Here is a 25,976-nt window from a genome sequence, read left to right as displayed (position 1 = left end):
ACCTCTTGTGATCGGCATTCCACAGTTTGACTGCTCTAACTGTAAATAACCCTTTCCTATTTAGGTGTCGGAATCACTTTTCTTCCACTCGCAGTAAGTGCCCCCTGGTCCTTAGTATTGTCTTTGGAAGGAATAAGTCATGTGCCAGTTCTTTATATTGACCACACATGTATTTATACATATAAATGAGATCTCCTCTGAGACGTCTTTTTTCTAAGCTAAACATATCTAACTTTTTCAACCTGTCATCATATGTGAAGCCTTCCATTCCTTGTAATAGTCTAGTTGCCTGCCTTTGAACTGACTCTAACTTCTGAATGTCCTTTTTAAAATGTGGAGCCCAAAACTGCATCCCGTATTCCAGATGTGGCCTTACAAGTGATTTATAGAGGGGTAACAATACGTTGGGATCACTGGATCTAATCTCTTTTTATACACCCTAAAATCTTGTTTGCTTTAGCAGCTGCCCAGCAAAGTCTGAGAAACACCTTCAGATTTATTTTTCCCTGATGATTTTGTCAAATACCTGTTTTTGCTGCAGATTTCAAAGAATAAGCGTATCAATTCTTTGCAGTATTTTTTTTAAATGTTTTTTTCTTTCCCCATTGATACAAGCCATTTTGTAGAAAAAAGCCACTAAAAAAAATGCAAATGACTCCGATTTCCTGCCACACGATCAGGTTTTGATCAGGAAAAAAAACGCATAAAAAAATGCCCTGTGTGAACATAGCTAAACACTGATGTCTTGGCATGCAAACAAGACTGCCTCATGTGGGTAAATGGATTATACCATGTTGCTACTTTGCACGTTTGTTCCAAGTAGTAAGTGAACTTTTTTGACCGTTCCACACTGTGCTGTGCAGGAGCCCTAACTGCCTGGAAACACTGCGTGCACTGCTGTACCCGGCAGGGTTGTTCATGCCCCGTTTCTTGACGGCAGTGGCAATGTCCTCCACAACCTCTCTACTTACCGGTCATTGCCTGCGCCCTGGCTGAACACTCACCCTGTTGCCTCAAAATGTATCATCCTCTTTCTCAGCAAATTAACAGCCATTGGACAGATACATGTGTGAAGGTCTTTCAAACAATGAACTGCTCTCCGTGCAGCTGTGGCATTCCTGGCATGCTCATAAAACAACCACACTAACAGCGCACGATCCAGCGAACATACAGGCATCTTGCAGACATCTACTGTACAGCGCCACCTGGTGGGGAGTTTTGGTATAAAAAAATTTTCTTCATTGTTCCTTTGGGAGACCCAGACCATGGGTGTTTAGCTTCTGCCTCCGGAGGACACACAAAGTACTACACTTAAAAGTGTAGTGCCTCCCTCTGAGCTTATACACCCCCTGGTAGCCAGTCCTAGCCAGTTTATCGCTTTGTGTTCAGGAGGTCATACATCCACACATGCATTCTCATCTGATTGTTTGACTTTTGGAAAGAGTTTGAAGAAAAGCGGGTCCATGTCTGGACTCCCGGCATGTCCCTTCTCACCCCACTGTGTCGGCGGTGTTGTTAAGGTTGATTTACAAGGCTGAAGCCTTACATAAGAAGCCTTACGCTCCTTCACCATCCCTTCTGGGCTCTGGCTTGAAGTGGGAGCCAGCACAGTCTCCATGCCTGGCAGGAGTCCGGTCTCCATCCACAGCCCCTTGAGGATTCTGTTGGACCGCAGCACTCATCCCCAGGGACATGGCCCTGCGTCTCAGCAGCTAAGTACCTGAGACGTTTATGTTGGGGGTCCCGGTTCTTTATTGTAAGGGGAGAGTTTGCTGTATGTGATTGTTTTTAACTTTTCTGGCGGGTTCTCCAGCTTTTGCCTGAGAACCGCGCCGATGGTGCCTGCTTGTCTGCCTCGCCGCTTAAATTTAGGCCCCGGCTTCGCCGGAGGCCTAGTTTCGGTTTCCTGCCCTCGCATGTCACTCATGCAGAGGGACAGGTTCGGCTCCTCCCGGCGGCCGTTCTACACAGGGGAGGGACACTCCCCACTGCTGGGGCGTCCCTCCTTCCCGGCAGGTCTCTATAGCCCTCCAGTTCCCGCTCTTTTATAGGAACGCCCCTAGTCCCGCCCCCTCCATTTCTCAGGCAGAGTTCACTCTGCTCTGGGACATCCTGCATTCTGCATCTCTGCTGAGGTGCTGCGCTCTGGGGCACCGGGCTTCGGGATCTGGAGGGCACACAACACCGCGCTCAGCGGTCTGGTAAGCCACAGCCGGTCTCCGGTTGTGGACCTCTGTATATTCTCCCTGGGGTTCATTCTCTGCAAAGCCCCCACTCCAACAGCATGTCTCACACAAGGAGCAAGGCTCCAAAGCTTTATTCTGCATGTAAGCTCCTGCTGCCTGAGCCGAGCACTTATCCACACTGTGATGGTTGCTCTAACTTGGTGCCACAGCCTGGAGTTTCACCCCCAGTGGTCTCTCAGGCTGCTGCTGCACCTGTGATTGAACCCCCGGCCTGGGTAGAGTCCTTTTCTAGGTCCATATCCCAGTCATTTGCTGAGTCCATGGGACTTTTGTCCAGGACTTTGATGAATATGCATCAGCCCCCCTCTCAGGGTGCCTCTAATACTCTTGACAGAGGACTCCTATGTATCCCATCGATTTCTCTGAGGGTGACTCAGATCTTAGTGATTTGATTGCTTCTATTAATTCTGTGCTGGATCTCAATCTGCCAGTATCAGAGGAGCAACTCTTTGGCAGAAAAACATCAGTTTACCTCGCCTAAGAGAGTGAAGAGTGTGTTCTTTAACCACTCTAGTTTTCAGACCGCTGTGACCAAACCCAGGGCCTGCCCTGACAAACGCTTTCCAAAGCGTGGTTCTGATGACTGGTTTCCATTTCCACCTGAGGTGGTCAAGGAGTGGTCTCACTCCCCAAAGGTAGACCCTCCGGTGTCTAGGCTATCAGCCCGGACCGTTGTGTCAGTGGCTGACGGCACCTCACTTAAGGATTCCACTGACTGTCAGATTGACCTTCTGGCCAAATCTGTGTATGAAGCTGCGGGGGCCGCGTTTTCTCAGACTTTTGCAGCAGTGTGGGCTCTCAAAGCCATCTCTGCTTCTCTAGAGGAGATGCATTCCCTCACCAAGGAATCTATGCCTGAGATGGTTACCTTAACTGCTCAGGCTTCAGCCTTTTCATCTTATGCCATGTCTGCCATGCTAGAGGCTGCTCACTGCACTGCGGTGGCTTCAGCTAATTCGAGAGTGGAAGGCAGATGCTTCGTCCAAGAAGTTTCTTGCTGGGCTCCCTTTTGCTGGTTCACGGCTGTTTGGTGAACAGCTGGATGAAATCATTAAAGAAGCTACTGGCGGGAAGAGTACTTCCATGCCACAAACCAAGACCAGGAAACCCGCCCAGGGTAGGAATCAATCGAGGTTTCGTTCCTTTCGTTCCTCCAACTGGTCATCCTCTAAGCCTTCCGCCTCGTCCGCTAACTCAGCCAAGGATCAGAAATCCAACTGGCGCCCAAAAGCGCGTCCGCAGAAGACCGCAGGAGGTTCTGCCACTAAGGCAGCTTCCTCATGACTCTCGGCCCGCTCCAGCCACGTCCTTAGTCGGCAGGCTCTCCCACTTTGGCGCCGCTTGGTTAAAGCAGGTCTCCGATCAGTGGGTGAGACATCATATCTCACGGCTACAGGATAGAATTCTCTTCCAGCCCTCCAAACAGATTTTTTTCTCTCAACTCCCCCCTGCTCCAAGGCCGCCGCCTTCTTGCAGGCCGTGGCGTCCTTGCAGGCAAACGGAGCGATTGTCCCAGTTCCCACTCAGGAACGGTTCAGAGGTTTTTACTCAAATCTCTTCCTAGTTCCAAAAAAGGATGGTACCTTCCGGCCCATCCTGGATCTCAAGCTTCTCAACAAGCATGTCCGGGTGCGGCATTTTCGCATGGAGTCTCTGCGATCAGTCATTGTCTCTATGACCCAAGGGGAGTTCCTGGCGTCCATCGACATCAGAGATGCCTATCTACATGTGCCAATCGCAGTGTCACATCAGCGTTGGTTACGTTTTGCGATAGGAGAGGATCATTTCCAATTCGTGGCTCTCCCCTTCGGGTTAGCCACGGCCCCTCGGGTATTCACCAAGGTCATGGCGGCAGTGATTGCGGTCCTGCACCTCCAGGGGTTAGCAGTGCTTCCTTATCTGGACGACCTTCTGGTCAAGGGTCCATCCAGCGCAGACTGTCAGCGGAGTGTTTCGCTCACTCTCGCCACCCTAGCCCAATTCGGGTGGATTGTCAATCTTCCCAAATCCACTCTGACTCCGACTCAGTCTCCCGTACCTAGGGATGCAGTTCGAGACTTTGCCGGCACTTGTGAAGTTGCCTTTAATCAAACAGCAGTCTCTCCGGCTAGCGGTGCGCTCTCTCCTGAGGCCCCGCCGTTATTCCCTCAGGCGCCTGATGCAGGTGCTGGGTCAAATGGTGGCTTCCATGGAGGCGGTTCCCTTTGCCCAGTTCCATCTGCGTCCTCTGCAGCTGGACATTCTCCGCTGTTGGGACAAGCGGCCTTCCTCCTTACAGAGGTTAGTGGCTCTGTCGCCACGGACCAGGACCTCTCTTCAGTGGTGGCTTCGACCCCTCTCCCTGTCCCAAGGGCGCTCCTTCCTGGCTCTGTCCTGGGTGATTCTCACCACGGATGCCAGCCTATCCGGCTGGGGAGCGGTACATCTCCACCACAGAGCTCAGGGCACTTGGACTCTGTCCGAGTCAGCCCTTTCAGTCAATGTGCTGGAAACCAGAGCTGTGCTTCTAGCTCTCCTAGACTTTCACCACCTGTTGGCGGGCAGGCACATTCGAGTCCAGTCAGACAACGCGACAGCGGTTGCCTACATCAATCACCAAGGCTGGACACGCAGCTGCCTGGCAATGTTGGAGGTCCAACGCATTCTTCAATGGGCGGAGGACTCAAAGTCCACCATATCCGCAGTCCACATCCCTGGCGTAGAAAACTGGGAGGCAGATTATCTCAGCCGTCAATCCGTGGACGGTGGCGAATGGTCTCTGCACCCGGCAGTGTTTCAGTCAATCTGCCGCAAGTGGGGCACTCCGGACGTTGACCTAATGGCATCCCGTCACAACAACAAGGTTCTGGTTTACGTGGCTCGCTCCCACGATCCTCAGGCCTTCGCCGCGGACGCTCTGGTTCAAGACTGGTCCCAGTTTCGTCTGTCCTACATGTTTCCCCCTCTAGCTCTCTTGCCCAGAGTCCTGCGCAAGATCAGAATGGAGGGCCGTCGAGTCATCCTCATTGCACCGGACTAGCCCAGGCGAGCTTGGTATCCGGACCTGCTCCAACTGTCCGTGGAGATGCCGTGGCATCTTCTGGACCGTCCAGACCTGCTCTCACAAGGTCCGTTTTTCCGCCCGAATTCTGCGGCACTCAAATTGACGGCGTGGCTCTTGAGTCCTGGATTTTGATGGCTTCTGGTATTCCTCCTGAAGTCATCTCCACTATGACTCGGGCCCGTAAGTCTTCCTCCGTCAAGATCTATCACAGGCCTTGGAAAATTTTCCTGTCCTGGTGTCGCTCTTCCGGCCATTCTCCTTGGCCATTTTCGTTGCCGACCCTTCTGTCTTTTTTACAGTCCGGTCTGCAGCTAGGACTGTCCCTCAACTCTCTCAAGGGACAAGTCTCAGCTCTATCAGTGCTGTTCCAGCGGCGTCTCGCCCGGCTGGCTCAGATCCGCACCTTCATGCAAGGTGCGTCTTACATCATTCCGCCTTATCGGCGGCCCTTGGATCCCTGGGACCTTAACTTGGTCCTCACGGTATTGCAGAAACCCCCCTTTGAGCCTCTTAGGGAGGTTTCTTTGTATCGTCTTTCTCAAAAGGTGGCCTTTCTAGTTGCCATAACTTCTCTCAGGAGAGTCTCTGATTTGGCTGCGCTCTCCTCGGAGTCACCTTTTTTGGTTTTTCACCAAGACAAGGTAGTTCTCCATCCGACCCCGGACTTTCTTCCTAAGGTGGTCTCTCCCTTCCACCTTAACCAGGATATTTCCTTGCCTTCCTTCTGTCCGGCCCCTGTTCATCGCTTTGAGAAAGCGCTGCATACTCTAGATCTGGTGCGTGCTCTTCGGATTTATGTGGCTCGCACCGCTGCGCTTAGGCGGTGCACCTCTTTTTGTGCTAACCACAGGGCGGCGCAAGGGTCTCTCTGCTTCTAAGCCGACCTTGGCCCGTTGGATTAGATCGACCATTTCTGATGCCTACCAGAGTACTCAGGTGCATCCCCCGCCGGGGATCAAAGCACACTCGACCAGAGCTGTCGGTGCCTCTTGGGCTTTTAGGCACCAAGCTTGGGCAGACGCATCCTTCAGGCGGCTGTCGCCCACTTGTGAAGTTAGGCTCCGCCTACTTCTTAGTTTTTTCTGTTTATTCCCACGCAGGGACAGCTTTGGAACGTCCCATGGTCTGGGTCTCCCAAAGGAACGATGAAGAAAGAGAATTTTCTTACCGTAAATTCTTTTTCTTATAGTTCCGTATTGGGAGACCCAGCTCCCTCCCTGTTGCCTGTTGGCAATTTTCTTGTTCCGTGTGTTATCACCGGCTGTTGTTGAGGACAGAGTCTCCGGTTGTTCCGGTTCTTACTCGGTTCTACTTGTGGGTGGCTATTCTCCTTCAGCTTTTGCACTAAACTGGCTAGGACTGGCTACCAGGGGGTGTATAAGCTCAGAGGGAGGAGCTACACTTTTTAATGTAGTACTTTGTGTGTCCTCCGGAGGCAGAAGCTAAACACCCATGGTCTGGGTCTCCCAATACGGAACTATAAGAAAAAGAAATTACGGTAAGTAACAAAATTCTCTTTTTTTTAAGATGCTTTCTGTTTCCCAATGCCTTGAATAGCATACATACCAATATTCAGCCAATTCTGCCCACTGGGTCAGTCTGCACACTGCTCCAAACACATTGGGTTATTTTATGGCTATGTTGTATATACAGTGGAACCTTGGTTTACGAGAACAATCCGTTCTGGGAGTGTGCTTGTAAACCAAGTTACTAGTCTAGGAAAGCAAAATTTCCCTGAGGAAATAATGCAAGCTCAGACAATTCGTTCCACAACCTGTTCAATGTCCCATCCTGGTCTCTTATTGTGCCATTCCACACACGCAGAAACACGCACATATTATGCTCACCTTACCTGCCGTTCCATCGCCGGCCTCCCGGTTTTTTGTAGTTCGCCAGCACAGGATGTGTATCGGGTAACCATTGCGACCGATGCCCCGGAGCTTCCGCTGCCAGAGCTCTAAGGTCAAAGGCAGGAGACGCTTGCCTCTGATTGGCCAGCGCGCTGCCTTTGAGTAGCGGCTGACAGCGGACGTTCCTCCATCGTTGCTATGGTTAACCGATACACATCCTGGAGCGGCGAACTACAAGAACCATGAGGCCGGTGATGGAACGGAAGGTAAGGTGAGCACAATGTGTTTGTGCGGCCTGCAAGAATGGGTCAGGGCTCGGTTAATGTACGGAACCGGAAGCGTATACGGTGAGTATTTGCTCGTACGGCAAAGCTGGCTCGTAAACTCACAAATTTACAGCAAGCTTTGCTCTTATAGCGAAATGCTTGCAAACCAGGTTACTCATAAACTGAGATTCCACTGTACTGTTTATATACAGTGTGTCCACCCATATCCTGTCCACCGCCATTAACTTGAGAACGGCGGCAGCTATAGGCATAGAAGTGGTGTCTAGGTATAGTAAAGTAGCCATGCACTACGCAATGAAACCACCTATTGCGCCACCTTGTGGAAAAACAACGGAGTTAGCATTTTATCTCAAACGGAACGAGAGAAAAAAAAGTGAATTACAAAGTTGTAGGGCATCATCAATTCAATATGAATCAACACCTTGCATACAGAAATGCTATGATTAGAATGTGTAAAACTCACAAGGCTGCGGACATGAAGCGATACCTCATGGAGACCTTCCTACAAGTCATTGGGTATGGTGGCTGCATGGAGTGGCCTCCACGCTCACCTGACCTGACCCGACCCCATTGGACTTCTTTCTGTGAGGTCACATCACACAGCAGGTGTGATTGCCATGGTAGCACAGGGTCATGGGATAACTCCTGTAGCTATCATTAGACACTTTCTCTTACTGCCAGCAGACTGCTGTGTGTAAGAGGAAAGCAGCTTTTCTCCAGATCTCAGCTGTGTAACTGATCTGGAGAAATGGAACAGTGATCAGACTGCTGATCGTTTTTAGTACCCTAAGGGGACTAGTAAAATAAAAAAAATAAATAAAAAAAAGTTGAAAACCTAAAAGTTCGAATCACCCCCCATTCAGCCCCATTGAAAATTAAAGAGTTAAAAAAGAAAAAAAAAAATCTTAATATACATATATCACCGCGTTCAGAAACGCCCGATCTATCAAAATATAAAATCAATTAATCCAATCGGTAAACGGGGGTAGCGGCAAAAAAAATCCAAATGCCAAAATTACGTTTTTTGGTCGCTGCAAATTTTTGCTATATACACTGGAGATCAAAATTAAAGAATAATCGATGATCCCCTGGTCCAAGGCTTCATTCAGAATGAGGTACTACTGGGCAGAGAAAGAGACAAGGGGGGAGGAGTTTCTCTATCCCTTAGTTGTCTATGGGCCTCCTTCTCATACATCTCTACAGGCCATACCACGACGTTATCCCCCTTGTCTGCGACTTTAAAGATGACATCATCCATCTGTTGTAATTCTGTCAAAGCTTTCCTTTGAACAGCAGTTCAATTATCAGATGATCGGCGGGGTGGAGATCCCCCGCAACTCCTTGGTCACGAGACGCGTAAAGATCTCCACCGCTGGACACAAAGATAAAGGGGGGAAAGTTGTGGATCATGGTAAAATGGAGGAAGGAAACCCACCTGAAGGCTGAGCGAATTGTTCCTCCAAAAATTCCTCCAACACCTGAATTGCTCCCTGCTCAGTCACATGATCAGTGTCCTCTACAGATGGTTTGGAATTAAGTTTTTGAAGGATCAATTTTTGGGAGAAGAGATGAAGGTCTTTTAAGGCTGCAAAAAAATTAAAGGTATTCGTGGGTGAGAATGTCAACCCTTTACTCATACTTGTAGTTGGGCCGTTGATAAATTATGTCTGGAAAGGTTAATTACCTGGAGACCTCCCCCTGGGTTGGTATCCTTGATAATATTTGCACCCTTCTTTTTTCATGGGCGGAGTCTATTGTTCCATGGAGTTTGGTCTAAATTAACCCTTCCAGATAGGGAACCACTACCAGAGGGTTGACTCTTCTCCCCAGAGGTGTATGATGTAGCTGCACCAGATCTTGATCTATTGATTCGTGACTGGTGATACGGTTGAAATCTTTCTCCACCGCCCCTCCATCTGTACATCTTATTCTGCCGTTTATCCTCCATATCCCTCTGTAGTTTACGTATTTTAGTATCTTGAATCTCCTTACTTAGTTTCTCAATCTCCAAATCCAGACTTTCATTAAATTTGTTCAATGCAGCAGCAGTTAAATTTTTCTCAATATCAGACTGGAGTTCATTGATTTCATCCTCCAAAGTACAGTGGGTCTCCTTATTTAACCCTATCAGCAATTCAAGAAATTGTTTAGAACAATTTGAGGCTGCATTCTCCCACCTACTTTTAAATTCTTCATTTTGAATAGGAAATGAGGGGAAAAACTTGGACTTGTAATCCTCTAGGTATTAGTCCTAACTCAACATACTGCTCCAAAAATGTACAGTTCAACCAAGTCCTGGTTCTCCGTTTTAATAATTCCTTCATTTCATTGCACAGCTCCTGTGTACATGCACCATTACTGTCTAAAACCCCAGTGGGGTCACCCTTAACCACCTCATTGATTTTATTAAGCCACGCCTCCTTGCGGGCTTTTAAATTCATGATCGTACGAGATTGTGCTGTGGATAACAGAAAAGAGACTATGAGACATATAAATAATTGACCAGTGCACATCTCTTATCATATTATATGCCACTCCAAAATTGACTTAAAGGCAATAGGAACGGACAGGAGCATTCATGGGCTAGTCAGAAAAAATAACTTTATTTGGATATATAAATATTAAAAATTCAGTTTTTCACAAAAGAACGATAATTGTGAATACAATACAATACAATAAGGTGCTAGATGTTATAATGGATGAGAACAACCCACATGCTACAGATGGAATGTTTGGATTTTAAATCCCAACATTCTATCTGTTTGATGGGTTATATACAAAATATCCTAAAATCCCAACATTCTATTTGTTACCAAGATGGTTTTTGATGGGTTATATACAAAATATCCTAAAATCCCAACATTCTGTCTGTTACCCAAAGTCCATAAGGATCCCATCGATCCACCCGGTCGACCCATTGTCTCGGGGATGGAAGGATTATGTAGTCGCATCTGTCAATTTATTGACCATTATCTTAAACCCCTGATGGAGACCCTTCCATCCTACGTGAAAGACACGACCGGGGTTCTGAATAGACTTGATGGCATCCAGGTGGACCCGGGTACCCTCTTGGTGGTGGCAGATATTGAATGCCTATACACATGCATAAGGCATGAAGATGAACTGGGAGCGGCTTGTTTCTTTCTGAGTATGAGCAACTGGGATGGACAGATTTGTGAGCTGGTCCTGGAACTCCGAGTATGTACTCACCCACAAGTTCTTCGTCTTGAAGGATAGATTCTATCTGCAGAGACGGGGGACCGCCATGGGCGCGGCATGTGCACCTTCGTACGCAAACCTCTTTCTTTGTTTCTGGGAGAGGCGTTTGTTCGTTGACGGAGGTGTATGGGCCGCCCCCTTGGTTTCTATGTGGGTGAGATACATAGATGATCTTTTGATCATCTGGCAGGGTACCATCTCCCAACTCGAGGTTTTCATGGATCAGCTCAACGCTAAAAATTTTAACATCAAATTGACATATAAATATAGTGACAGTGGAGTTGAATTTTTGGACATCAAGATTGCTGCAGACGAGGTTGGTTCACTACAGACAGATATTTATAGGAAGACAACATCTGTGAATGCATTATTACATGCTACTTCTGCCCATTCCAGCTCCACTGTATGCGCCATCCCAGTTGGCCAATATCTCAGAGTGAAACGAATCTGCTCCCAGGACAATCTTTTTGAACATCAGGCACAAGATTTGCGAATGAGGATCAAAAATCGTGGTTATAGTGCACGTTGTTTAAAGAGGGCCTATCAGAGAGCTAGATCAGTGTCCAGGAATGAACTACTACACGGGAGAAGAGATGAAAAAGGATCTTCTCAAAATATTCGTTTCATTTCCACGTATAACGTAAAGTGGCAGGAGATGAGGGGGATCCTGACTTAAGGTACTGTCACACTAAGAGACGCTCCAGCGATCCCACCAGCAACCTGACCTGGCAGGGATCGCTGGAGCGTCGCTACACGGGTTGCTGGTGAGCTGTCAAACAGGCAGATCTCACCAGTGACCAGCCCCCAGCGACGCGTGAAAGCGATGCTGCGCTTGGTAACTAAGGTAAATATCGGGTAAACAACCCGATATTTACCTTGGTTACCAGCGCACACCGCTTAGCGCTGGCTCCCTGCACTCCTAGCCAGAGTACACATCGGGTTAATTACTCGATGTGTAGTCTGGCTATGTGTGCAGGGAGCCGGCACTCGCCGCGTGAGAGCGGCGGATGCTGGTAACGAAAGTAAATATCGGGTAACCAAGGAAAGGGCTCCTTGGTTACCCGATATTTACATTGGTTACCAGCGTCCGCAGAAGCCGGCTCCCTGCTCACTGCACATTCAGTTGTTGCTCTCTCGCTGTCACACACTGCGATGTGTGCTTCACAGCGGGAGAGCAACAACTAAAAAAATGGTCCAGGACATTCAGCAACAACCAGCGACCTCACAGCAGGGGCCAGGTTGTTGCTGGATGTCACATACAACAACATCGCTAGCAACATCGCTGTTACGTCACAAAAGTTGTGCCTCAGCAGCAATGTTGCTAGCGATGTTGCTTAGTGTGACGGTACCTTAAGTTTTGGCCGGTCCTCCAATCTGACCCATCATTGAAGTTATGCTTACCTCCAGCACCTCTTATGACTGCAAGACGGTGCAGGAACCTTAAAGACTATTTAGTCAAAAGCCACTATATACCTAGAGTTGTTAATCCGTTTGGCTCCTTGGGCCCTGTCAAGGGTTGCTTTCCATGTGGTCACTGTGTCTCCTGCCCCAATGTCTCTCGCTGCTCTGAATTCCAAGCCAGTGATGGGACTAGAAATTTCCAAATCAAGGAACATATTTCCTGCACCACTATGAATGTAATCTACTATGCCACTTGTGGCTGTAATAAAATTTACATTGGCATGACATCAAGGGAACTAATAGTAAGAGAACATGTGAGAGACATCCGGTGCAGCAGTGACGGCGACCAATGTGGCGGAATTAAAGACCATTTCCCGCCACGTTAAGATATTTCATTGATGCAACCTCAAGTCATTTAAAGTAAAGGGAATTGATGTAGTTCATTGTGGCATAAGAGGTGGGGGGGGGGGGATATAAAAAAAACCTCTTGGCCCAACAGGAGATGAAATGGATCATAATGTTAGATACTGTGACCCAGAAGGGCTTAAATGAGGCATTAAATTTTGCTCCCTTTCTATAAATTCTCTCTGTAACTCCTGGTTTATATTGCACCATTCTTCTTTTTCTTTTATTCATTTTTTAATTGATTAATGTGCTTTTGTTGAACCCCTTTTTCGTTTCTAAATTGACGTCCTTTGCCGTTTTAGGACCTTCTTAATTCTATATAAATATGGACCAAATGAAGGAAAAATCCTTATCTTCCATCAAAACATGAAATGATGCACTGCCGCTTTAAGAGGACTGGATGTGAATCCCTATTCAAATTCCACTGTTTTATTATGTTTGATATGGGGATATTATCCATTTTCTCATGATTTGGTACGGTTATGGAAGCAATTTTGTGTCCTAGGATATGTGCACATTTGTGTGGTTGATATAGCACGGTGTCCTGCCCTCTGGTTGTTGTGCGTGGCGGTTTCACTGCTCCGTCTACTCGGCATCCCACAAAGGTGGGCGGGGTTTGCCTGGTGTCCTTGGTTACCGTGAGCTCCGGGCACTCCCTCCCACTGGATGGCCGGGGGGATGTGCAGGTGGCTGCCGTGCGGCGCGAATGCGCCGCTCAAAACAACCCGATTGGCTGAGATGCCGGAATAAAGGTCCTGCAAGTTCCAATGCGGTCACATGACCGCCTTTTTAAGGTCCTTGTACGACATTATTTGTTACACCTTCCCTGAAGAAGCTAAATATCTATTGTTCCGCGAAACGCGCGTTGGAGGGTCTTTTTATGCTGGTGTGAACTTCTGAATAACCACAGCTTGATCCATCTTTTGGCTGTCATCTGCTATGACAAACTTAGGGACGTATTAACGTTATATTTCATTAATCCTCCTTGGATTTATTTAGCTGTGACTGGCAGCCCCCTTGTCTTAAACTATATATACTGAACTCCATTAGACTTCCCCTCTAGTTCATGTTGTGCCTTTCTCTGTCCCTCATCAGCATGTGGGTTGTTCTCATCCTTTATAACATCTAGCACCTTATTCTATTGTATTCACAATCATTCTTTTGTGAAAAACTGAATTTTTAATATTTATATATCCAAATAAAGTTATTTTTATGACTAGCCCATGAATGCTCCTGTCCTTTCCTATTGCCTTTAATTCAATAGACACTCTAGAACTTTTATGAAAACCTGAACGTTGCTTTAAGTATAATTCTGTAGTACATATAATATACAATCAGCGTCGGACTAGCCCAGCGGAGCACCGGAGAATCCTCCGGTGGGCTCCCGTGGGCCCCCATACTTTATATTGTGTGGGGTACCACGGGCTGGGCAGGGGTGTTTAGCTGGCAGTCAGTGCCCCCATGCTCTGATGTACCCCCAGCCTTTCAAATCATAAACTGCAGTGATCGCAGATCTCTGCAGTTTCCGTGGTTGTAGCAGGACCTGTGGTCACATCACAGTCATGTGACTCACCACAGGTCTTTGCAGTGCGGGAGACCTCAGGCCTGCAGAAAATGAGGTGCGCGCAGGAACTGCAGACTGCGCCTCTCATATTCAAATGTTCGCACGTTTTTTAGGCGCGTGTACATTTGAACGGTGTGGTGCCAGGACTGAGGCAGAGGAGTTCCTCAGCACCACACTGACATCACCTGGGCCGCACGGAAGAAGAGGAAGCACAGGCACCAGGTAAGCACTTCTGCCTCCACCTTCAGTGAGCCTCCCCTTGCTGTGAGCTTCCCCCTTGCAGTGAGCCTCCCCTTGCTGTGAGCCCCCTGTCTCCCCCTGCTGTGAGCCGCTCCCTTGCAGTGAGCCGCTCCCTTGCAGTGAGCCGCTCCCTTGCAGTGAGCCGCTCCCTTGCAGTGAGCCGCTCCCTTGCAGTGAGCCTCTCCCTTGCAGTGAGCATCCTACCTCCCACTGCTGCTAGCCTCTTGCCTCTCCCTGCAGTGAGTCTCCCCTTGCTGTGAGCCTCCCACTGCTGTGAGCCTACACCTGCAGTCAGCCTCCTGCCTCCGCCCCCAGTGAGCCTCCCCCGGCTGTGAGCCTCCTGCCGCCCCTTGCTGCGTGCCTCCTGCCGCTGTGTACACCCATAGTACTGTGTGCCACCAACCTAGTGCTGTGCCACTCATGGTGTAGAAATTGGGGGAAAAGTGAGGAATGTACTCTGGGAGTGATAAGCTATAGGTGACGTTTTCTGCAGAGTCGCGTCATGGCAGGAAGAAGTGATGGCGGTCAGTGCCGGATGAAAAGGAAAAGCGAAGATGAATAACCTCAGCTAGAGACGTTACTGGCAAGTCAGTTTATTACATGTACACACACACACACACACAGCTCCTGTATATAATGTCACTGGTGATCACTGTACTACCTGTACACTGACACTATATACAGAGCTCCTGTGTATAATGGCACTGATGGTAATAATAGTGTTGTTAGTATTGTGGTTTTTATTCATGATCATTATTGTAGTATTATTTGGGCACTGTGTGGTGGTAATATGTGGTCTGGTCACAGTGTGGTGGTATTTCTCTGTTGTATGTGATATTATTTGGTCATTTAAGTGATCTGGTCATAGTGTTGAGGTATTTCTCCCTTGTATGTGGTAATATTCAGTCATTATGTGCTCTGTTTATGGTGTGGCAGTATTTCTCTCTTGTATGTGGTTGTATTCAGTTACTATGTGGTAGAAATATGTTATTGGTCACGGTGTGGCGGTATTTCTCCCTTGCATGTGGTATTATTGGTCTTGGTATAGTGGATTGTGTTGTATCTGGAGGACATTTTTTACTCTCTATCAATAAAGGGAAGATTATTTCCAGTAGAGATTAAATACGTGAATGTTTAACCCCTCCTTGTCCTGTGACTATTACACTGTAGCAAATATGCAAAGTAATCACCTATTCTAAGGCCATGTGCCCATGTTGAGTATTTGGTCAGTTTTTTACCTCAGTATTTGTAGCAAAAACCAGGAGTGTTAAAATCAGAGGAAAAGTCTAATAGAAACATTAGCATTTTTCACCCAATCCTAGTTTTGGCTTAGAAATACTGATGTAACATTCTGACCAAATACTGAATGTGTGAACGTGGCCTAAGGATAATTGATAACGTATTCATCTGTGGGGACCGATTGCTGGGACCTGCACTGATTGTGCAACTTTTATCCGCTTGAAAGTGTAGCTGATGTCCGACTCAACCCCTGATCTATTCATTCAATAATTTATCATCACCTACGTAACCTGTGGATCGGTGATCACTTGCTTTTACTAAAGATCCCCCTTACTGCAAACTAGTGTAATTATAGATCAGTTATTGTGTGTGCACAGGAGATGAGCCGCCTGCGCTTTACAGTCAGCGCTCCACTATAACGGGGATAACGGCTAACAGGTATTTGTATATCGCTGTAGGGTGGGCCCCTGTAGTCAATTCCTCTGGTGGACCCCAGACACCCCATCCGACGCTGTCTACAATGTAATCAAAGGCAAGATACATATCCCAATAAGCCAACATTTCTTTTCTCTTTAATTATTATGAAACAATAATACACAAAAAATGACCAAATGGTATTTGATGACAGTGTCAAAGTGAATAATATTACACTTTTATTTATAATCGTGGACAACATAATAATGGGAATTATTCAAAATGATCGCCATGAGAAGTGAAGCAGGAGCAGATACCAATCGGTGTCCACCTCTCATTTCCCAGAGGACAGTTGAAATATTACAATAGTGACTGGATGGCTATGGTAAGTGCTGCACTTTTCTCCTGCACCAAATTTGAAACCTTTTTTTGACTCACTGCATTATAACATGCTCATAATCAATGATAACGGATTGCCGCACAGCAGCCAATAGTAAATGCGATGTTCATGCAATGTACATCTCAAGATGAAAGCTGGGAATACCCAATACTGTAGCACCCAGATATACAGAATGAGAATATCTGTAAGGCAAGTTTTCCTGGTTCAGCCTTCTGAGCAAAGTATCTTCAGATCACTGGCTAGGCACTTGAGGGAAGGCCACAATTTCTGCTCTTGTATTGATGATTATCCTTCTTTGTCTTCCATATCCAGAAAATCAGTTAAGGTCCCGAAATCCAATGGAATGAGCAAATATTCCACACCATCTGGGCCCTGTCAATGATAATGCACTTCGGTTTAGTGTAAATCAGAGTTGTTTTTTAGTGCCAGTTTACCGTTCAAAATCCATCCTAACATTAACAGTCATTTGCAAACTGCATCAGGGTTTGGTAACAATACCATGTCACCTTTAAATGTGCCAGCTTCCTAGACGCTAATGTCCATACCCAAAGACCATTTGTGCTCCTACTGTATGCTGTTCTCATATGGAACAGCAGAAACAGCATCTCTTTAAAGCTGTTGAGGGGCTTCTCCAGAGCTTTATATTAGTGAAAACGTCTGCAAAAGACCAACTTTCTGCTGTTGTCATGATTGCTTTACTGTGTAGTCTGGTACAGAATCATTCAGTACCCAGTTCACTTCCTGTTCTCCTGGTGCTGTGCTTCATCTCTCTCAAAACATACAATTTTGAGAAAAATTGGAGTACAGCACCAAGACACCAGGAAGTGTACTGCGTACTTGCTGACCCTGTTCCGGTCTACACAGCAAAGCAGTCAAGACAGCAGCAGAAAGCAGGTCTCTTCCAAAAGTGACCACCAATATAAAGTTCTGGAGAAGCTCTGACAACTTTAAAAGAGATGCTGTTTATGCTGCCCTATCTAAGAACAGACTAAAGAAGGGGCAGAAAACCCTAATTTTAACAAATGGTCACTTACTGGGCTTCGTACTGTAGTAATAATATCACTTATTTGCTTCAGCTCTGCTGGTCCACTCAATGAGGAGTTCCTACTACCATGTAGTCCTTGATATCCATGGGCTCAATGTAACCCTGCCCCCATAACTGATTGGCATCTCTGCCTATGCAATGTAGGCAGAAAACTGTAAATCAATGGTGTAGGTGGAAATACCTAGAGCTAATCATTGAGAGGACCAACAGACCTGCAGCAGATAACAGGGATTTTATCAAAACAACATAAAGAAGCCCAAAAAGTGACCCAGTGATGGAATCAGGGTTTCTGTGCCTAGATTGGGAAGCATAAAACGAGAGTTTTATTTAGACTTTCTGTAGTTCTTCTCCAAAGATCAGTTATGACGCAAGTCATGATCGCACAAACTCATAATAAATAACCTTTAGATGTCTGGCAATCTTTTACCACTTCAACTCACAGAAGCCTGGAATATAGTATTAAAATATTTTTTTCATAATATGGCTTCACACCAAGATATTTTTATTTATTTTCCATCATCTTAACACCAACACATTTTATTCCACGAATGTACCGGGATACGTACCTTTTTAGTTCGGATCAACTTATGGTCTCTAAATTCAGTTAGCTGAGCTCTTAGCGTCAAGTCGCTGTTAACAAGAAAAGCTTCGCGACATTGCTGATAAAAATCTTGAAAGGAGAGACCTAAAGAAATGACAACAAATTTCAAGAGTAAGCTCATAAATTATTTAAGATGGAATGGAAGTAACAGCGTAGGAATTGTAACTCTGTGAACACCAATATGGCAAAGGTCAGTTCTCTTTGAGACTTAAAAGGGAACCGGTCACCAGTAGTGATGAGCGAGCATGCTTGTAACTACTCGGTACTCGCACGAGTATCACTGTACTCGGTCTACTCGGCGGGTACCGAGTAATTTTGCAATACTCGTGCTTTACTCGTGGTCTTCATCCCTGCATGTTGGCGCTCTTTTGAGAGCCAGCCCTCATGCAGGGATTGGCTGGCAGACCACTGCAATGCCACAGCCCTGTTAGTTGTGGAATTGCAGTGATTGGCCGGCCTGCACAGCGTGACCGAGCCTTTATACCGGCCGGCGCGCTGTGCTCTGTACACAGCCATCTCATATTCCCTGCTTTCCACGCCCACAGGCGCCTATGATTGGTTGCAGTGAGACACGCCCCCACGCTGAGTGACAGGTGTCACACTGCACCCAATCACAGCAGCCGGTGGGCGTGTCTATACTGTGCAGTAAAATAAATAAATAAATAATTAAAAAAACGGCGTGCGGTTCCCCCCAATTTTAATACCAGCCAGATAAAGCCATACAGCTGAAGGCTGGTATTCTCAGGATGGGGAGCCCCACGTTATGGGGAGCCCCCCACCCTAACAATATCAGTCAGCAGCTGGCCAGAATTGCCGCATACATTATATGCGACAGTTCTGGGACTGTACCCGGCTCTTCCCGATTTACCCTGGTGCGTTGGCAAATCGGGGTAATAAGGAGTTATTGGAAGCCCATAGCTGCCAATAAGTCCTAGATTAATCATGTCATGCGTCTATGAGACACCTTCCATGATTAATCTGTAAGTTACAGTAAATAAACACACACCCGAAAAATCCTTTATTAGAAATAAAAAACACACACATATACCCTGGTTCACCACTTTAATCAGCCCGAAAAAGCCCTCCTTGTCCGGCGTAATCCAGGATGATCCAGCGTCGCATCCAGCGCTGCTGCATGGAGGTGACCGGAGCTGCAGCAGACACCGCTGCTCCGGTCACCTCCACACAGCAAATGAACACAGCCGCGCGATCAGCTGCTGTCACTGAGGTTACCCGCTGTCACCGCTGCATCCACCGGTGGCCGCGGGTAACCTCAGTGACAGCAGCTGATCGCGCGGCTGTGTTCATTTGCTGTGTGGAGGTGACCGGAGCGGCTGTGCGTGCTGCGGCTCCGGTCACCTCCATGCAGCAGCGCTGGATGCGACGCTGGATCATCCTGGATTACGCCGGACATGGAGGGCTTTTTCGGGCTGATTAAAGTGGTGAACCAGGGTATATGTGTGTGTTTTTATTTCTAATAAAGGATTTTTTCTGGTGTGTGTGTGTTTATTTACTGTAACTTACAGATTAATCATGGAGGGTGTCTCATAGACGCCTGACATGATTAATCTAGGACTTATTGGCAGCTATGGGCTTCCAATAACTCCTTATTACCCCGATTTGCCAACGCACCAGGGCAAATCGGGAAGAGCCGGGTACAGCCCCAGAACTGTCGCATATAATGTATGCGGCAATTCTGGGCGGCTGTTGGCTGATATTGTTAGGGTGGGGGGCTCCCCATAACGTGGAGCTCCCCATCCTGAGAATACCAGCCTTCAGCCGTATGGCTTTATCTGTCTGGTTTTAAAAATGGGGGGAACCGCACGCCGTTTTTTTTAATTATTTATTAATTTTAATTATTAATTTTAATTATTTATTAAATAATTAAAAAAAACGGCGTGCGGTTCCCCCCATTTTTAAAACCAGCCAGATAAAGCCATACGGCTGAAGGCTGGTATTCTCAGGATGGGGAGCTCCACGTTATGGGGAGCCCCCACCCTAACAATATCAGCCAACAGCCGCCCAGAATTGCCGCATACATTATATGCGACAGTTCTGGGACTGTACCCGGCTCTTCCCGATTTTCCCTGGTGCGTTGGCAAATCGGGGTAATAAGGAGTTAATGGCAGCCCATAGCTGCCACTAAATCCTAGATTAATCATGTCAGGCGTCTCCCCGAGATTCCTTCCATGATTAATCTGTAAATTACAGTTAAAAAACACACACATCCGAAAAATCCTTTATTAGAAATAAAAAACACTAACAAAGTCCCTCATTACAAATTTATTAACCCCGACAAACCCTCCATGTCCGGCGTACTCCACGGACCTCCAGCGTCGCGTTCAGCTCTGCTGCATGGAAGTGACAGGAGCTGCAGAAGACACCGCCGCTCCGGTCACCTCCACGCAGCTAATGAAGACAGCCGTGCGATCAGCTGAGCTGTCACTGAGGTTACCCGCTGTCACTGGATCCAGTGACGGCGGGTAACCTCAGTGACAGCTCAGCTCATCGCGCTACTCACCTCATTTGCTGCGTGGAAGTGACCGGAGCGGCGGTGTCTTCTGCAGCTCCGGTCACCTCTATGCAGCAGCGCAGGATGCGACGCTGGAACATCCTGGATGACGCCGGACATGGAGGGCTTTTTGGGGCTGATTAAAGTGGTGAACCAGGGAATGTGTGTGTGTTTTTTATTTCTAATAAAGGATTTTTTGGGTGTGTGTGTTTATTTACTGTAACTTACAGATTAATCATGGAGGGTGTCTCATAGACGCCTGACATGATTAATCTAGGATTTAGTGGCAGCTATGGGCTGCCATTAACTCCTTATTACCCCGATTTGCCAACGCACCAGGGTAAATCGGGAAGAGCCGGGTACAGCCCCAGAACTGTCGCATATAATGTATGCGGCAATTCTGGGCGGCTGCTGACTGATATTGTTAGGCTGGGGGGCTCCCCATAACGTGGAGCTCCCCATCCTGAGAATACCAGCCTTCAGCCGTATGGCTTTATCTGGCTGGCATTAAAATGGGGGGGACCGCACGCCGTTTTTTTTTAATTATTTATTAATTTATTTTACTGCACAGTATAGACACGCCCACCGGCTGCTGTGATTGGGTGCAGTGTGACACCTGTCACTCAGCGTGGGGGCGTGTCTCACTGCAACCAATCATAGGCACCGGTGGGCGGGGAAAGCAGGGAATAGGAGATTGTTTAATGAGCGGCCGGCTTTTTCAAAATAGTAAAAGCCGCCGGTCACCTCCACGCAGCTAATGAAGGGAATAGCGCGATCAGCTGCTGTCAGTCAGGTAACTCCCGGCCACCGCTGGATCCAGCGGTGCCGCGATTAACCTCAGTGACAGCAGCTGATCGCTCTACTCACCTCAGTTGGTGCATGGAGCTGACTGGAGCGGCGGTGAGTAGCGCGATCAGCTGAGCTGTCACTGAGGTTACCCGCGGCCACCGCTGCATCCACCGCTGGATCCAGGTAACCTCAGTGACAGCAGCTGATCGCTATACTCATCTCATTAGCTGCGTGGAGGTGACCGGAGCGGCGGTGTCTTCTGCAGCTCCTGTCACTTCCATGCAGCAGAGCTGGACGCGACGCTGGAGGACTGTGGAGTACGCCGGACATGGAGGGTTTGTCGGGGTTAATAAATTGGTAATGAGGGACTTTGTTAGTGTTTTTTATTTCTAATAAAGGATTTTTCGGGTGTGTGTGTTTTTTAACTGTAATTTACAGATTAATCATGGAAGGAATCTCGGGGAGACGCCTGACATGATTAATCTAGGATTTAGTGGCAGCTATGGGCTGCCATTAACTCCTTATTACCCCGATTTGCCAACGCACCAGGGAAAATCGGGAAGAGCCGGGTACAGCCCCAGAACTGTCGCATCTAATGTATGCGGCAATTCTGGGCGGCTGCTGACTGATATTGTTAGGGTGGGGGGCTCCCCATAACGTGGAGCTCCCCATCCTGAGAATACCAGCCTTCAGCCGTATGGCTTTATCTGGCTGGTATTAAAATTGGGGGGACCGCATGCCGTTTTTTTTAATTATTTAATTATTTATTTCACTGCACAGTATACACACACCGGCTGCTGTGATTGGTTGCAGTGAGACAGCTGTCACTCAGTGTGGGAGCGTGTCTCACTGCAACCAATCATAGGCGCCGAAAAGCAGGACAGCAGGGAATAGGAGATTGATTAATGAGCGGCCGGCTTTTTCAAAAGAGGAAAAGCCACCGGAGTTTGAACAGCTGTGCAGCGCCGCGGCAGTGATCGGGGAACGGTAAGTAAGAGAGAGGGGGGGGAACTGACCGACAGACTGTGAGAGGGGGACAGACAAGACAGAGAGAGACAGACCGACGGACTGAGGGAGATAGAATAAAAAAAAAAAAATGACCGACATCGCTAGTAAAAAGCACAAAACGTGCGTTTTGGACATCGGAGTGCCACACAAGGTTTTCATGTAAAATCTTTCATGTATTAATCTCAAAAAGTAACATACACCAGCTCTATCTCACTATTGGGTATGTGCCCTTAACATTTCCGCCATGAAAATTCATTTTGGTGTCATTTTGGAAGGTTTTCTGGTGAGTCCGTAAAAATGGCGTAAAACTCGGACAAAATTGTTCACATCTGTGACTTTTGAGTGATAAATGCTTCAAGGGGTCTTCCCCATGCTGATGCCATGTCATTTGAGCACTCTTCTGAGACTTTTGTGACATTTTTAGGGTTTCTCCATGCTGCCGGGGGGTCATTTCACAAAAATACTCGGGTCTCCCATAGGATAACATTGGGCTCGGTGCTCGGGCCGAGTACACGAGTATCTTGGGAGGCTCGGCCCGAGCTTCGAGCACCCGAGCTTTTTAGTACTCGCTCATCACTAGTCACCAGGTTTTTGCCACCTAATCTGAGAGCAGCAAAATGTAGGGGCAAAGATTCGGATTCCAGCGATGTGTCACTTACTGGGCTGATTAATGAGTGCTTTTATCAAAACCACACTTAGCATCAGATAATCATTAGAGGACTACTTGGCGTGCTGTGCCGTCAGGTAGTCCAGCATATTCATGAGCTCTGTACAACTGCTAGATCTGGAGCAGAGAAAATATTGATTATGAAAATAACAAACAGCTCAGTAAGTGACACATCACTGGAATCAGGGTCTCTATCTCTACATTATGCTGCCCTCAGATGGGGTAGCAAAAAAATGCTGACAGACTAACTTTAAAAGTGTTATCTGGGATGTTAAAACTCATAGCCTATCTTCAAAATTAGACTGGTTGGGATCAGAACTTTGACATCCTGCCAATCAGTTGTTTTAAGAGACCAAGGACCTTTGGTAACACAGTTCTGTTCCATTTAATTACCAGACAGGTCCACCATTTACTCCTTCCTAACATGAAAGATGTACATTGGGTACGGAAAGTATTCAGACCCCTTTAAATTTTTCACTCTGTTTCATTGCAGCCATTTGGTAAATTCAAAAAAGTTAATTTTTTTTTATTACTCTATACTCTGCACCCCATCATGACAGAAAAAAACCCCAGAAACGTAGAAATTTTTGCAAATTTTTTAAACAAGAAAAACTGAAATATCACATGGTCATAAGTATTCAGACCCTTTGCTCAGACACTCATGCTGTCCATTTCCTTGTGATCCTCCTTGAGATGGTTCTACTCCTTCATTGGAAATCAGCTGTGTTTAATTAAACTGATAGGACTTGATTTGGAAAAGCACAAACCTGTCTATATAAGACCTCACACCTCACAGTGCATGTCAGACCAAATGAAAATCATGAGGTCAAAAGAACTGCCCAAGGAGCTCAGAGACAGAATTGTGGCAAGGCACAGATCTGGCCAAGGTTACAAAAGAATTTCTGCAGTACTCAAGGTTCCTAAGAGCACAGTTGCCTCCATAATCCTTAAATGGAAGAAGTTTGGGACCACCAGAACTCTTCCTACACTTGGCCATCCAGCTAAACTGAGCAATCATGGGAGAAGAGCCTTGGTGAGAGCGGTAAAGAGGAACCTCGAGATCGCTGTGGCTGAGCTCCAGAGATGCATTAGGGAAATGGGAGAAAGTTCTACAAAGTCAATTATCACTGCAGCCCTCCTCCATTCGGGCCTTTATGGCAGAGTGGCCCAACAGAAGCCTCTCCTCAGTGCAAGACATATGAAAGCCCAAATAACAAAGTAACTCGACTTGTAGGATACAGTACTAACATATAGCTCAACATTGAGACCACCATTGATCCTGGTCAAGTATCCAATGCCTTTGGCTGTGAAACCATCATATCATCAGGCTTCCCCCACCGAACTTGACAGTTCCTTCAATTTCTCAATCAGTTAGACCTTTTTTTCCTTTTTTCTTCCAGACCCAATTGCACCCATCAGAGCCTATTCTATTGACTTTAGTTTCATTGCTCAAAATCACCATTTTCAATCTTCTACTGTCCACTATTGTTCCCTTCTGTAAACTCAAGCCAACGCTTCTTATGACAATATTGAAGTCGAGGTTTCTTCACCTTTTTTCGGGACACTATTCCAGACTTGTGTAATGTGCGTTCCATAAACGGCTGTGATCTCACTATTATGAAACAGACAAGCCGCCTCCAGTGTCCAGTGCCGTGTTTGACACCAGAAGTGATAGACCTTGTAATGAGCCGACCTGTTGACTCAGATATGTCCACCTCTTGGCTTTTGAGTGGATGGATGGAATTCATTTTGTGTTCTTCTAACTGTCATGACTCTCACATAATGCAGTTTGGCAATTTGCTTAGCCAAGAGACCACTATCGAAGAGGTGGATGATGCGGTTTCTCTTTTCTCTGGAAATCTTCATTGCTGCGCCTCGATTCAAACCAGTGACCTTTCATTTGGAAATCAGCTAAGTAACAAACTGATCTATTAAGGAATGTGAAAACAGCGTGTAATTTGTAGTATACAGGAATAAAGACTTTTCTACCACTAGGAACAAAATAGGAACAATGCAGTGACATCACAAGAATTTACATAACTAATCATATACTAAATAGCTGCAAGTAAAATTTATATATGAGATAGCCAAGATGATTGTCTATAAAATGAATATAGACTCATGTTCTAAGCTGTAGTGGATGGTGAGATATTGAGCCTAAAAGTCAAACGTTCAAAACATAGTTACCCTTTTGCTTGTCAATGTATATATAATAATCAGAATTGCTGTTTTTCATTCACATACCTGTATAGGAAGGGTTGTCTTTGTTGGCCATCTGATACTCTGCAAGTAGACGGAAAATACCCCTAGGAGCAAGATATTTTAGATTAGCCTGTGTATTGGGAACAATATAGCAGTAGAAAGAACATTTTAAACAGCAAGTTGTATTATCTACCTGGCATTAGGTGTCAGACTGCGGAGAACATGAGTGAGAGAGCTGAGGGCCAGTGCTCCAGAGCGTTTCACCAGCAATGAATTCTCATAGGATGTCTCTTCTATGTAGGGACTATATGTAGTTGTCTCATACCAGAGCCAGTTATACAGGCTTTGCTTCGACTGGTCCCACACTGGAGACGGAGGAAAAAAAAAATAAAAATTTAAAAGTTAATAACTTATCTGTAAAATCATTTTCCAGTTATGTTTAGTTGAGGACAATGAGGATTATGGCTTTGGGTAAAACGAACAACAGTAGATGGGCATTACAAAGAAAACAGCTAGATCTGCAGAAGAGGAAACACTGATTTTACCAAAATGACAGCAAACAGCTCAGTAAGTGACATCGCTGGAATCAGGGTCTCTGTCTCTACATTATACAGTAGATATACATGGGGGAGCAAAAACTGGTGACAGATTCAATTTAACTTTTGTATTCTTATAAATAATTTACACTGGAGGTTAGAGGTTAACATTAGAAGATTGCAAGTGTTAATCCTTCGATAGTATTCTCAGTGTATTCATTTAGTCCAGGGGTGGGGATCCTCCGGTCCGCGGGCCGTATGCGGCTCGCCATGGCCCTTTTTGCGGCCCATGGGCAGATTTCCGGTGG

The 25,976-nt window shown here is 46.6% G+C and overlaps 1 protein-coding gene across 2 annotated transcripts in view; it reads right to left on the bottom strand.

Annotated features, from left to right (window-relative positions):
* Window positions 1-16,124: 16,124 nt before the first annotated feature.
* ORC2 (origin recognition complex subunit 2) overlaps window positions 16,125-25,976 on the bottom strand; it is a 103,268-nt gene continuing 93,416 nt past the window's right edge. For both annotated transcript variants that reach the window (XM_075317634.1, XM_075317633.1), the window contains exons 14-17: window positions 25,326-25,497; window positions 25,175-25,236; window positions 17,920-18,038; window positions 16,125-16,680 (exon numbers count right to left, since the gene is read on the bottom strand). In XM_075317634.1, the coding sequence (XP_075173749.1) occupies window positions 16,594-16,680; window positions 17,920-18,038; window positions 25,175-25,236; window positions 25,326-25,497 (440 nt within the window). In that variant the 3' untranslated portion in view covers window positions 16,125-16,593. The remainder of the gene's footprint in view (window positions 16,681-17,919; window positions 18,039-25,174; window positions 25,237-25,325; window positions 25,498-25,976) is intronic.

This window comes from Anomaloglossus baeobatrachus, chromosome 7 (assembly GCF_048569485.1).
Source record: "Anomaloglossus baeobatrachus isolate aAnoBae1 chromosome 7, aAnoBae1.hap1, whole genome shotgun sequence".
In the NCBI taxonomy this organism is placed as follows: domain Eukaryota; kingdom Metazoa; phylum Chordata; class Amphibia; order Anura; family Aromobatidae; genus Anomaloglossus; species Anomaloglossus baeobatrachus.
Note: the sequence above shows the minus strand (reverse complement) of the source record. Positions and strands in the feature narration are given on the sequence as shown.